Consider the following 14,019-nt stretch of genomic DNA (forward strand, 5'->3'; position numbering starts at 1 on the left):
CTCACCCCCCTTCCCGAAAATATGTGACTGTCTCCTGGGAATACCACTTTTCTTAGAAATGCCTCATGCTTTCTCCAAACAATACGACATTACAATCCTCAAGATGACATTTTCTCCAAAAAGAGGACATTTTCTCCCACAATACCAGCTGTTTCCCAAGCATATGATATTTTCTCCAGAAATACCAACTTTCTCCCAAATAGATGACATTTTCTCTCCGAAATGCTCGTTTTTCACAAAAAGGACGGCATTTTCTTCCAAAAATAAGACACTATCTCCGGAGTTGCTTACCTCTGGAAGAGAGTGCTCAGGAATGTTTACCGGCAAAAGATCTGGCGTGTGACTAAATTGCTCCAGTTTGGTATGGAAAACTGGGGAATGATACCATTGTGTCCTGTGAAAAACAGGATGCAGATGGGCATCCCTGATACATCTTATCTGCTGGCAAGGCCAGGAAGATAAGGAGTTTCTGCTAGGATTCCAAAGCCACAAGCTGCCACTCCAAGGAGATGACCCACCACTACTGAAGATCAATGACTGAACTACGAACCACGCTGGATCCATGGTGGTGACTATCTCCCTCTTGCTTCCTATAAAGACTCCTTGATTCTTCTTTCCTATCTTTTCTATCGCCCTCCTTCCCTTCCCCATTACTCCAATTCATAATGGTGTCCATCCTCCCCTTCCCCATCTCCCTAATTAAGATCTGTAATAAACTGGTCGGACCAACATTGGAACCGTTGTTTCTTAATCTCATGCTGGGTATACAGATATTAAAGAACCTGCTCTTTCTTCTATAAATTGGAGCGAGACAACACCACCTCCCAACTTGGTGTAACCTGCAAACTTACTGAGGGTACACTCAATGCCCTCATCTAGCTCATCAATAAAGAAATTAAACAAGATAGGCCCCAGTACCGACCCCTAAGGGACACCACTTGTAATGGGTTGCCAGTTGGACTTAGCTCCATTAGCTCCATGGCCCTCTAGCCAGTTCCTTACCCAAAGTCCAGGCCACGGACAGCCAGTTTCCCCAGGAGAATATGTGAGAGACCGTGTCAAAGGCTTTGCTGAAGTCTAGGTAGACTGCATCAACAGCCTTTCCCTTGTCTACCAGTCTGGTCACCCAGTCGTAGAAGGAGATGAGGTTGGTCAAGTTCGACCTGCCTTTCATGAACCTGTGCTGGTTGGGTCTGATCCCCTGGACGCTACGCACACGCCATATGATCTCACCCAAGATGATTTACTCCATAACTTTCCCTGGTACCAAGGTCGGGCTGACAGGCCTGTAGTTCCCCGGATCCTCCTTACAGCCCTTCTTGTAGATGGGAGTCATATCAGCAAGCCTCCGATCCTCTGGGACCTCTCCAGATAACCAGGAACACTGGTAAATGGCCGAGAGTGGCTCAGCTATCACCCCTGCCAGCTCCCTCAGCACTCTAAGATGGAGTCTGTCTGGTCCCATGGACTTGTGACAGTCCAGATGGAGGAGGAGCTCTCTAGCCGTCTCTACCTGAATCACCGGGGGTGAATTCTGCATAGCATCCCAGACTTCCAGATTGGGGCATAAAGTGCCCTGAGGATAACTGATCTGCCTGTTAAAGGCAGATGCAAAGAAGGCGATGAGGACCTCAGCCTTTTCCGTATCCTCAGTGGTCACATTCCCTGCTGCATCAAGTAAAGGATGGAAATTGGTTCTTCTCTTACCGTTGATATATTTATAAAAGCATTTCCTATTCTCTTTTGAATTTTGAATCCGAGTTCAAGTTGGGCTTTTGCCCTCCTAACTTCCTCCCTGCATACCTTCGCAACTTCCTTGTAATCTCCTCAAGTAGCCTGTCCCTTCTTCCAGAGGACATGGACTCTCTTTTTCTTCTGGGGTCTCAACAATAGTTCTCTGTTCATCCACACCGGTCATCACCATACAACTCACCTTAGGGTACTCAGGGACAGCCTGTTCTTGTGCCTTTAAGGTTTCCACCTTGAGGAGTGTCCAGGCTTCCTGGACTCCTTTACCCTTAAGGAGCGACTCTCAGGGGACCTGTGCTACAAGTGTCCTGAACAGGTCCACCCTCCTGAAGTTCAAGATAGCAGTTTTGCTGGTCACCCTTCTGACATTTCCAAGAATAGAAAATTAAACAATCCCATGGTCGCTCTGCCCAAGACAGTCCTCAGCCTTCACATCTCCCACCAGTCCTTCTCTGTTAGTGAAGAGCAGGTCTAGCAGGGCACCACCCCTGGTCAGCTCTCCTACCAGCTGCATAAGGAAGCTATCTTTCACACACTCTAGAAACCTCTTGTACTGCTTCTTCTGTGCTGTGTTATATTTCCAACATATATCAGGGAAGTTGAAGTCTCCCATGTGAATGAGTGCTGGTGATCGTGCAACTTCCTCAAGCTGCTCATAGAATGCCTCATCCTTCTCTTCATCCTGACTAGGCAGTCTATAACAGACCGCACCAAGATGTTGCCCCTACAGGCCTTCCCCCAATCCTTACCCATAGACACTCCTTTATCATTCCCAACCCCAAGCTCTTCAACATCAAAACAGTCTTTAATATAAAGAGCCACACCACCACCCTTCCTTCCTCGTCTATCTCTTCTGAAGATCTTGTAGCCATTCATCACAGCTCTCCAGTCGTGGCAGTGGTCCCACCATGTTTTGGTAATAGCGGCTAGGTCACAGTTAGCCGCACAATGACTTCTAACTCCTCCTGCTTCTTGCCCATGCTGCGTGCACTGGTGTAGACACTTCAGCAGAGTCATCTGCCTCACCCGCAGCTCAAACATCATTCCCCTGGGCTCATCTCTTGTGAGCCCTGTTTTGTCCCCTTCCCCCGTCGTAGCTAGTTTAAAGCTCTTTGATAAGCCCTGCTAGCTCCTGAGCTAGGATTCGTCACCCTCTTTGAGACAGGTGGATGGACAACAGGCCAGGGGCTGAGAAAACTGCTCCATGATCAAAGAACCCAAGGTTTCTGGCTCGACACCAGCCTCAGAGCCAATTCATTTCTTGTGCTTTCCAAGCCCGCTCCATGTCCCTCACTGCCCCTCTGAAGGCATAGAACAGAAAATCACTTGAGCTCCTGCTCCTTGAACTAAACGCCCTAAACCCCTGAAATTTCTTTTCATGGTTCATAGGCTTCTCTGAGCAATTTCATCAATGCCAACCTGAACTACGAGTAAAGGAAAATAATCAGTAGACCTAAACAGCTTTGGGAGTTTCCTGGTTATGTCCCTGACCCCAGGAAGGCAGTGCACTTCCCAATGGTTCGGATCAAGTCTGCAAATGGGGCCCTCCATTCCTCCGAGAAGGGAGTCGCCCACCATGACCACCCTTCTTTCTTTCCTGACAGTATATTTGGCCTGCCTGCCTCGCCAAGTGTATAAACAACCAGTATCCAGATGCAAATCAATAAGGATACAGAGAAGTCAGGCTGGAAAGATTATCGTGTTAGAGAGAAATAATCAGAAATGAATGGAAAGCTTACCTGTGAGCTGGGCTCGCAGGAAAAGACTCCAAGAGAAACAATCTCCAGAGAGAGATCCTTCCTCAGTGGCACTCAGCCTTTCAGCGGGGTCCAGGAGAGGTGCAGCCCTTCTGGTCACACAGCTGAATTGTCTTCACCTGTGCTCCCGTGGCTGACTCAGTGCTTGTCTTAGGGTATCAATCTGAGGATGAGACGAGATGAGACTGTATGGTGCAGAGCAGCTATGGGGCAGTGATGGGATTAGGTGGTGATACAACTGGGGAAGCGATGCTGGTGTGAAAAGTGTCAGAAAAATTGGGAAAGCATGGGACAAGGTAGAAAAAAAGATGGTAAATGATAGGAAAGCAAGGGAAAAGAAGAGAAATAGGAAAGCGTGGGAAAAGGTGGGAAATCATTGGAAAAGTTGGAAAAGTAATTTTTAAAAGCTGTGCAAAGAAAACATAATAGAAATCAAATAAAGAAAATTCAAAGCAAACAAAAAAGAAAAACAAAGAAATTTAAAGAAAGAAAAAAAGAAGAAATGAGAGAGCAACACAAAGCAAAGCAGAGAAAAGCAAAGCTGAAAAACAAAAGTAAAACAAAACAAAACAAAACAAAAAAAACAGTGGGAGAAAAAGCAAAGCACAGCTCTGAAAAACAAAGAAAACCAGTTGGGAAAAAAAAGGAAAAAAAAAAAAGACAAGCAAAGCAATGAAAAGGAAATAAAAAAGCAATGCAAAGAAAATAAATATAAGGAAAAAAGCAAACAAAACCAAAGACAAGGAAAAAGAAAGAAAACACAGAAAACAACAAAGAAAGAAAAAGCAAATAGGAAAGAAAACAATTGCAAAGTAAAGGAAAAAACAGCAAAGCACAGCAAAGCATAGAAGAAAAAAAACAAAGGAAACGTGCAGGATTCTAGGAATGAGCACAGACAGGAGGAGAAAGCAAGGCAGAATGCCAGGTTGTATCTGTGTGTCTGTCTCTGTTTCTCCCAGGTCAGCCACTAATTGGGCAGCCAATTGGACTACCACTTCTGATGTCACCAGCAGATTCAGTGTAGAGATTGATGTGTGGAAATCAAGCCCTATAGCCTGTAAGGATATAGAACAGGTGTCTTTTATTAGCAATGCACAATCACCCTGGTGCAACGGGGAGAGCTCCACCAGAACTGCACACTGTCAGGAAAAAGCGTGCTACAGATATAGGCTGAACTAATACACAATCCATTTTCCAGGAATTCAGATCCATATTCATTACATTCCCGAGAGTTCATTAGCATGCAGACAAGAACAGAAGAAGAGGAGTGCAAGTGCACAAGAAAGAGCAGTGTGCATACAAAGAAAGAACAGCAGATGTGGAGAGCATATGCAGAAGAAAGTGAGGATAGAGGAAAGAAGGAACAGCAGAAGAGTAAAGCTGATGAAGGTGAGTGAGGATGCAGGGAAAATACAGCAGAAGAGGAGTTCAGATGGAGAAACAGGAGTGAGGACATGGAAGAAGGAAGAGAAGAAGAGGACTGTAGATGCAGAAGCAAGAGTAGTGAGGGTAGACAGAACAGCAGTAAGGAGCGCAACACAGAAGAAAGGGCAGTGAGTAGACAAGGAAGAAAAACAACAGAAGGGGAGCACAGATGGAAGAAAGTGCAGTAAGGACAGGGGAAAACCAAGAAAACAAGTGGAGGGCAGATGCAGAGTAAAGTGGACAGAGAACTAATATAAGACAGAAAAGGAGAAGAGAAGTGCAGATACAGAAGAAAAAGGAGAGAGTAGACAGGGAAGGAAGAACTGCAGAAGGGGAGTGCAGATGCAGATAAAAAGTGAATTCACACACAAGAAGACAGAAGAAGAGTGCAGATGCAGAAGAAAAAGGAAGTAGAAGAAAGGGAGGAAAGAACAGCAGAAGGAGTGCAGGTATAAAAAATAGTAATGAGGTTACAGGGAAGAAATGAGAGCAGAACAGGAGTGCAGATACAGAACAAAGCAGTGAGGAGACAAAGATGACCAAGAAAGGAGTGTATATGCAGAAGGAAGAGGAGTGAGGATACAGGGAAGAAAGAACAGCAGAAGAGGAGAGAAAATGCAGAAGAAAAGGAAGAAAGAAAGGAAGAAAGGACATGAGGAAGAAAGAACAGGAGAAGAAGAGTGTGAATACAAGAGGAATGCAGAGGCAGAAAAAAGGCGAGTGAGGATATAAGGAGGAAAGGAGAGCAGAAGAGGACTGCAGCTGCAGGTGAATGAGAAGTGAGAATACAGGGATGAAAGATAATGAGTGCAGATGCAGAAAAATGAGAAGTGAGGTTATACGGGAGAAAGGATAGCAGAAGAGAACGGATACAGAGAAAGAGGAGAGTGGAGAGGGAAGGAAGAGCAGAAATGGGGTTCATGTGCAGAAGAAAGAGGAAGGAGGGAAGAAAGGAAAGCAGAAAAAGAGTGCAGATAGAGAAGAAAGGAGACAGGGAAGAAGGATCAGAAAACGACGACTGCAGATGCAGAAGAAAGAGGAGTGATTATACAGGAAAGAATATACAGCAGAAGAGGAGTGCAGCATACATAAATGCAGAATAAAGAGCAGTGAGAAAATGGAAAAAAAAAAGCAGCAAAAGAAAGAGGACTGAGGATTCAGGGAAGAAAGAACTATAGAAAGGGAACACAGATGCAGAAGAAAGAATGAGTGAGGATAAATAGAAGACAGAACAGAAGAGGAGTACAGCAGCAAATGAAAGAGCGAGGATCAAAGGAGGAAAGAACAGCCTCTAGTGGAGAGCAAACAGAAGGAAGACATGCGAGGATACAGGGAAGAACGAACAGAAGAACTGGAGTACATACACAGTAGAAAGAGGAGTGAGGAAAAAGGGAGGAAAGAACAGCAGAAGAGGAGAGCAGATGCACAAGAAAAAGCAGTGAGAATACAGAGAAGAATGAATAGCACATGTGGAGTGCCTATGCAGAAGAGGAGTGAGGAAACAAGGAAGAAAGAACAGCAGAAGATGAGGGAGGATCCAGAAGCGTAAGGATGCAGGGGGAAAAAAAAAAAAAAAAAAAGAGTGAGAATGCAGAGGAAAGAGCAGTGAGGATATAGGGTAGAAGGATAAGCCTAAGAAGAGTGCAGCTGCAAAAGAAAGTGAGGATAGAAGGAAGAAAGTACAGCAGAATAGTAGTGCAGATGCAAATGAAAGAGAGAAAAGGCAGGGAAAAAACAGCAGCAGAAGAGTACAAATGAAGAAAAAGAGAAAAGAGATAAGAAAACAGGAGAAGAGTGCAGACATGCAGAAGAAAAAGGAATGTTTATACAGGCAAGAAAGAACAGCAGAAGAGGAGCTCAGATGCAGAAGAAAGAACAGGGAGGAAGCACAGAAAAATGAATAGGAGAAGAGTGCAGATTCAGATGAAAAATGAGTGAGGAGATTGAAAAGAAGATCAGAAGAGGTGGGGAGATGCAGAAGAATGGAGTGAGGACAGAATGAAAAAAGAACAGCTGAAGAGGAGTGCAGACGCAGAAGAAAGAGAAGTATGGAAAATGGAAAAAAGTCCAACAGAAGAGCAGTGTTGATGCAGAGGAAAGAGGAGTGAGGAAGCAGGGAATGAAGAACAGGAGAAGCAGAGAAAGAATGCAGAAGAAAGAGCAGCAAGCATAGAAAAGAACAAACTGCCTAAGAGGCGTACAAATGGAAAAGGAGTACTGATGCAGAAGAAAGAGGATTGAGTATAGAAGGAAGAAAAAACAGAACAGCTGGCATGGAGATGCTGGAGAGGAGTGAGGACACAGGGAGGAGAGAACAGCAGAAGAGGAGTGCAGATGCAAATAAAAGAGTGAGGATAAATGGAAGAAAGAACAGACAAAATGGAGAGCAGGTGCAGAAGGAAGATGTGTGAGAATACAGGGAAGAAAGGACAGCAGATGTGGAGTGCATATGCAGAAGAGGAGTGAGGAAAACAAAGGAAGAAGAGCAGATATAGAAGAAAGAGGAGTGAGGATACAGGGAAAGAGAGAACAGCACAAGAACAAATGAAGATGAAAGAGGACTGAGTAGAGATAGAGCAGAGATGCAGAATAAAGAGAAGTGTGGAAACAGAAGAAAGTACAGCAGAAGAGGAGTGCTGATGCAAAAGAAAGAGGAGTGAGGAAGCAGGGGACAAAAAAGGACAGGAGAGGGAGTGTGAGAATGCAGAGGAAAGAGCAGGGAGGGCACAAGGAAGAAAGAAGAGCCTAAGAGGCATGTGGATGCAAAAGAAAGATTGAGGATAGAGGGAAGAAAGAAGTGCACAAGAGTAGAGCTAGTACTGAGGAACGAGGAGTGAGGAAGCAGGGAAAAAAAAAAAACAGCAGAACAGCAGTGCAGATGCAGAAGAGCGGTGCAGAAACAGGAAGAAGAGCGGCAGCCAGGGAGTTGAAATGCAGAAGACAGAGGAGAGAGGAGAGAGAGAAAAAAGAATGGCAGGAGTGCAGATGAAGGAAGAGTGAGAATACGGGGAAGAAAAAATAGCACAATAGGAGCCATTATGTGGAGAATTAATAGCCAGCTGAAGAGGAGCAAGGACAAAGGGAAGAATTACACAGCAGAAGAGCAGAGGATAGCACTAAGGGAGAAGAACTTAGGAGTAGATGATCCGCCGCAGCAGGGGGATGAAGTAATGCAGAAACAGGGCAGAGGAGTGAGGAGGAGAATAGGAAAAGAGCAGGAGCGGGCAGGGGACAATTGAGAGGAGGAAACAGCAGAGCACAGAACTGCAGAAGGAAGAAGAAGAGAAATAATGGTGCAGAGAAAAGAGAGAGAAAAGTACAGGAAAAAAAAATAAAGGAGAGGAAGGCAGCAGAGAGGTTAGAAAAGACAGAAAAGAGAAGGAAGGGAAGGAGTATCAGGGAAGGGATTCCAAAGGTAGAAAGGAGGAGAAATAAACAAGACAGGAGTTCAACCAAAGAACTAAAGATGGAAGAAGTGGGAAGTCATGTGCAGAGAGCAGGAGAGCAGAGAGAGAAGGTGAGAGAAGGCTCTATATGTTAGAGAGTGCTTTGATGTTACTGAGCTTGTGGCTGGGGATGATAAGGTTGAATCCCTATGGGTAAAGATCAGGGGAAGGGCTGACAAGGCAGACATATTGGTGGGCATCTGCTATAGACCGCCGAACCAGGATGAAGAGACAGATGAGGTGTTCTATGAGCAGCTGGCAGAAGCTGCGAGATTGCCAGCCCTTGTCCTCATGGGGGACTTCAACTTCCCTGACATATGCTGGGAATACAACGCAGTGCAGAAGAAGCAGTCTAGGAGGTTTCTGGAGTGTATGGAGGATAACTTTCTGATGCAGCTGGTGAGAGAGCCTACGAGAGGAGCTGCCCCGCTAGACCTGCTGTTCACAAACACAGAAGGTCTGGTGGAAGATGTGGAGGTCAGGGGCTGTCTTGGACAGAGAGACCATGAGATGGTAGAGTTCTTGATTCTTGGTGGAGCCAGGAGGAAGAACAGCAAAACTGTTACCTTGGACTTCCGGAGGGCGGACTTTGAATTGTTTAGAAGACTAGTAGGGGGAGTCCCCTGGGATTCAGTCTTAGAGGGTAAAGGGGTCCAAGACAACTGGTTGCTCTTCAAGAAGGTAGTCTTACAGGCGCAGGAGCGGGCTGTCCCCCTGAGCTGCAAAATGAGCCGGCGGGGAAGGAGACCGGCGTGGATGAATAGGGAACTATTCTTGAGGCTCTGGGAGAAAAAGAGAATCTACCTCCTGCGGAAGAAGGGATGGGCAACTCAGAAAGAGTACAGAGAAGTTGTTAAGATGTGCAGGGAGAAAATCAGAAAGGCGAAAGCCCAGCTCGAACTCAACCTGGCCACTGGGATAAAAAGAAACAAGAAACACTTTTACAAATATATCAACAGTAAGAGGAGGACTAAGGAGAATCTCCATTCTTTACTGGATGAGGCTGGGAATGTGACTATTGAGGATAAGGAAAAGGCAGAGGTCCTGAAAGCCTTCTTTTCATCTGTCTTTAAAGGTCAGACCAGTTATCCTCATGGTACTCCACTTTTTGACCTGGTAGTCTCAGCTGGGGAGCAGACTAAACCACCCACAATTCAAGAGGAAACAGTCAGAGACCTGCTACTCCAACTGGACTGTCACAAGTCCATGGGGCCAGATGAGATTCACCCGAGAGTGCTGAGGGAACTGGCGGAGGTGATAGCCGAGCCACTTTCCATCATCTATCAGCACTCCTTGTTGACTGGTGAAGTACCAGAAGACTGGAGGCTTGCCAATGTGACTCCCATCTACAAGAAGGGCTGTAAGGAGGACTCGCGGAACTATAGGCCTGTTAGCCTGACCTCAGTGCCAGGGAAGGTTATGGAACAGATTGTCTTGAGGGAGATCATGCGGCAAGTGCGGGACAACCGGGGGATCAGGCCTAGCCAGCATGGGTTCACGAAGGGGAGGTCCTGCTTGACCAACCTGATCTCCTTCTATGATCTAGTGACCCGCCTGGTGGATGAGGGAAAGGCTGTTGATGTAGTCTACTTAGACTTCAGCAAAGCCTTTGACACTGTCTCCCACAGTACTCTCCTGCAGAAGCTGGCAGTCCGTGGCTTGGACAGGTACACTCTTGGCTGGGTAAGGAACTGTCTGGAGGGCCGGGCCCAGAGAGCCGGGTCAATGGAGCTAAATCCAGCTGGTGACCGGTCACGAGTGGTGTCCCCCAGGGGTCGGTGCTGGGGCCTGTCCTCTTCAATATCTTTACTGATGACCTGGATGAGGGCATTGAGTGCACCCTCAGTAAGTTTGCAGATGACACCAAGTTGGCTGGAAGTGTCGATCTACCTGGGGGTAGCAAGGCCCTACAGAGGGATCTGGACAGGCTGGATAGCTGGGTTGAAGCCAATGGGATGAGGTTTAATAAGACCAAATGCCGGGTCCTACACTTTGGCCACAGCAACCCCAAGCAATGCTACAGGCTTGGGGCGGAGTGGCTAGAAGACTGTGTAGAGGAAATGGACCTGGGGGTGTTGGTTGATGCTTGGCTGAACATGAGCCAGCAGTGTGCCTGGGTGGCCAAGAAGGCCAATGGCATCCTGGCTTGTATCAGAAGTAGTGTGACCAGCAGGAGCAGGGAAGTAATTGTCCCCCTGTACTCAGCATTGGTGAGGCCGCACCTTGAGTACTGTGTCCAGTTCTGGGCCCCTCACTGCAAGAAAGACATTGAGGCCCTGGAGCGTGTCCAGAGAAGGGCAATGAAAATGGTGAGGGATCTGGAGCACAGGCCTTATGAGGAGCGGCTGAGGGAGCTGGGATTGTTCAGTCTGGAGAAAAGGAGGCTCAGGGGAGACCTTATTGCTCTCTATAACTACCTGAAGGGAGGTTGTAGTGAGCTGGGGGTTGGCCTCTTCTCTCGTGTAACTGGTGATAGAACTAGAGGGAATGGTTTCAAGCTGCGCCAGGGAAGATTCAGGCTGGATATTAGGAAATACTACTTCTCTGAAAGGGTGGTCAGGCACTGGAATGGGCTGCCCAGGGAGGTGGTGGAGTCCCCTTCCCTGGAGGTGTTCAAGGAACGTTTGGATGTTGTGTTGAGGGATATGGTTTAGCGAGAACCATTGGTGATAGGTGGATGGTTGGACTGGATGATCTTATAGGTCTTTTCCAACCTTTGTGATTCTGTGATTCTGAGAGCAAATTAGTCACTAAGAGAAGAAGAAAGAGGAATGTGAATAATTTTCTGTCTCTATTAAAGCTGGATTATTTTCAGGACATGCGGTTGTTTGTTTGTTGCTTTTTTTTTTTTTTTTTTTTTTTGCATTGCTTGTATTCTTTTAGACAATTTAACAACTTAGACCATTCAGGAACGTTTTCAGAATTTTACTTATAATGTCCCCTTAATCTCAGCTGCTCTGAAATATCCAACCGATGTCAAGTGGGGGTCACCTCCTTCAAGGCACCCTGCAAATCCAGCTTCAAGTGTTTCACTTTTATAAACTTATCTTTGCGAAGGAACAAAGATGATCCCATACTTGGCTCAGAATCCTCTTCTGCCATCCAGCGCATCCATTTCCAAGTAGGACACCATCACTCCTATCAGTGTGTTGTCATCTGTTCCCATGCCCTAGAAAGCAAAACAGCCACGGACCGCTGACATCAAAGCCCTGACAGCCCTGAGCAATCCCTGACAGACACAAAGGCTGCAGGCACCCAGTCATGATGTGCTGTGAGCTGATGTCTCCAGGCCCAGTGCACAGCAGCATTTCCTTCAATGCTTTTATGCCTCCTGTGTGGGAACTGAGTCACGGCCTGAACCTCTGATTAATCACCTGAGGCGAACAATGTGTCACCCATGGGAGCACAGGTGAAAGCAATTCACCTGTGCTGCAGGAAGGGGTGGAGCCTGGTTCCACCTCTCCTAGACCCATTTAAGAGCTGACCACTAGTAGGGAAGGATCTTTCTTCTGGAGGTTCACTCCACTGGAGTTTCCTGTGCAAGCCCACAATATGGGGAAGCATCCTATCTATTCTCTTTGTCTTGCTTTGCCTAACTCTCTTGTTTATTTCATTATTATAACATCTTAATATTATTTGATTATACAATATTCTTTGATTATACACTTAGTGAGCCAGGCAGGCAAGCCAAATATATTAAAATTTACATCATGTCCTTTTTCTGGAATTTCTATAAATGGGTTAAGGGGGAGAATACTACCCCCCTAGATAAAATGATTCCAGGGAGGATCCCAGGATTTGTAGAATCCCCTTATTATGAACTGGCAGTTATCATTGAAAAATGGGGTCCCCTATGTGTTCTGGGAAACATCTCCCCATATCGCTTGGCAGATTACTTTCAGGGACTTGGCAAAGATATATTAATCATGAAAGAAAGACAATTAGCTGCTTCCACAGTGGTATGGCCACTATTAAATGCTTTAAATAATGCTGAAATGAGGAATAATACTTTAGTGAATGAAAATGAACTTTTGAAAGACTGTATTGAAAAGTTAGAACAAGAACTTGGCATATTAACAAGAAAAAAACCAATTCTGCATCTTCTAATAGGTCAAGTTTGTAACATCTCAGTAACCAATGACCGGGATCCTGAATCAACAGACTGTGTTCATCAGGAAAATAAGAAATCTAAATCAGATCTCGAATCTCCGAATTTGACAAATACACTAGAAGTCTGTCCTATTATAACTCAAAAAGAAAAAGTACAGGACAGACCAGCAGGGGTGCTTCCTGATCAGTGGCCCCCTGCCCAGACTCACTTGCATGTAAAAGCCCAGCTGTATGCAGCAACAGAACTGATGGATGTGGTACAGTGATTTCCGCAAAAACCTAGAGAAAGTGTGCCAGCTTGGTTATTAAGTGGATTCTGGGGCAGAAAGTGTTTTGGTGAATGGCCCAGAAATAGCCAAGTTGGCCACGATGACTGTCCATCCTGCACTCAGGCAGAGGTTATATGTGGGTAATCAATATCCTGATGAAAACCATTCTATAATAGAATGGTTCATGGTGACCTGCCTTATAGTATGGCCAAATAAATCTCATAAATATCTCTACATACAGGGATGTGGTCCTCCATGGAGGACCTTCAAAATTATATCTGTGAACTAGGCATAAGGGAAGCAGTTTATGAAGACACACTTGATGGCCCTGATATGGTCAAATTCTCAGCGGGGATGAGATACCTAATTCTACAACAAGCTCCCTCTCATCTGTATGGTACTTTAGTCTCTATATTAAATCCCCTGGTGGCCTCAGAAGTGGTAGTCCAGCAGGCTGCCCAATTAGTAGCCGACCTAGGAGAAGCAGAACGCCTGCGGACAAGGTGCAATATTTGGACATTAGAAGAAGCCGAGGTCCTGCCAATGACTAAAAACAAAATGCCAGCTACTCGAGCTCCTCAATCGGGACCCATAAGGGTCTCCCAAAAACAAATGTTTAATGATTTAATTCGGGCTGGGGTCCAATTTGCTAAGATTGACTGCCAGCCCAACCATATCCTTCTCCAACTTTGGAGACAACTAAACAACAACAAAAAATTTCAGAACTACCCTAAAAAACCAAGGGTAAGGGTTATAGAGAGAATGCCAAGAACGACATGGAACTTAGAAGATTTCATTGTTCCTAATAGAAAAAAAAAAAAAAGCCTCAGGTGTCTCAGGCCACAATGCCTGAGCCACCAGAAGCAAAAGAATTGGCCATAGCTCAATTCATGGTGTCACGAGGGATGTTAGTCCCCCTAGGGCCTCTAGACGGGACCGGAGGCCCTATGTAGAATTAACGATTTATTGGTCCCGAAAAAATATTCAAAGAGTTATGGCATTAGTGGACACTGGAGCAGAAACATCAATTATTTACGGAAATCCAACCAAATTTGATGGAGACAGAGTGATGATTGGTGGTTTTGGGGGACAGACTATTCCTGTCACCCAAACATGGTTGAAACTGGGGGTTGGGCATCTCCCACCCTGGGAGGATAAGGTATCTATTGCCCCAGTCCAGGAATGCATCTTGGGCATAGATATTCTATGGGGTCTGGCTCTCCAGACAACTGTGGGAGAGTTCAGACTTCGACAGAGATGTAT

The 14,019-nt window shown here is 45.7% G+C and overlaps 1 protein-coding gene across 1 annotated transcript; it reads left to right on the forward strand.

Moving 5' to 3' along the window:
- Positions 1-12,087: 12,087 nt before the first annotated feature.
- On the forward strand, positions 12,088-12,753 carry LOC149915330 (uncharacterized). Its single transcript, XM_090122199.1, has one exon. The coding sequence runs from the start codon at positions 12,088-12,090 to the stop codon at positions 12,751-12,753; it is 666 nt and encodes a 221-aa protein (XP_089978325.1).
- Positions 12,754-14,019: the final 1,266 nt, after the last annotated feature.

The sequence above is a fragment of the Phasianus colchicus genome, chromosome 20, assembly GCF_987193195.1.
Source record: "Phasianus colchicus chromosome 20, bPhaCol1.hap1.1, whole genome shotgun sequence".
NCBI classification, from domain to species: domain Eukaryota; kingdom Metazoa; phylum Chordata; class Aves; order Galliformes; family Phasianidae; genus Phasianus; species Phasianus colchicus.

Excerpts from the sequence above, each read along its gene's own strand:
- LOC149915330 (XM_090122199.1), top strand. The coding sequence starts at position 12,088 with ATGTCCTTTTTCTGGAATTTCTATAAATGGGTTAAGGGGGAGAATACT.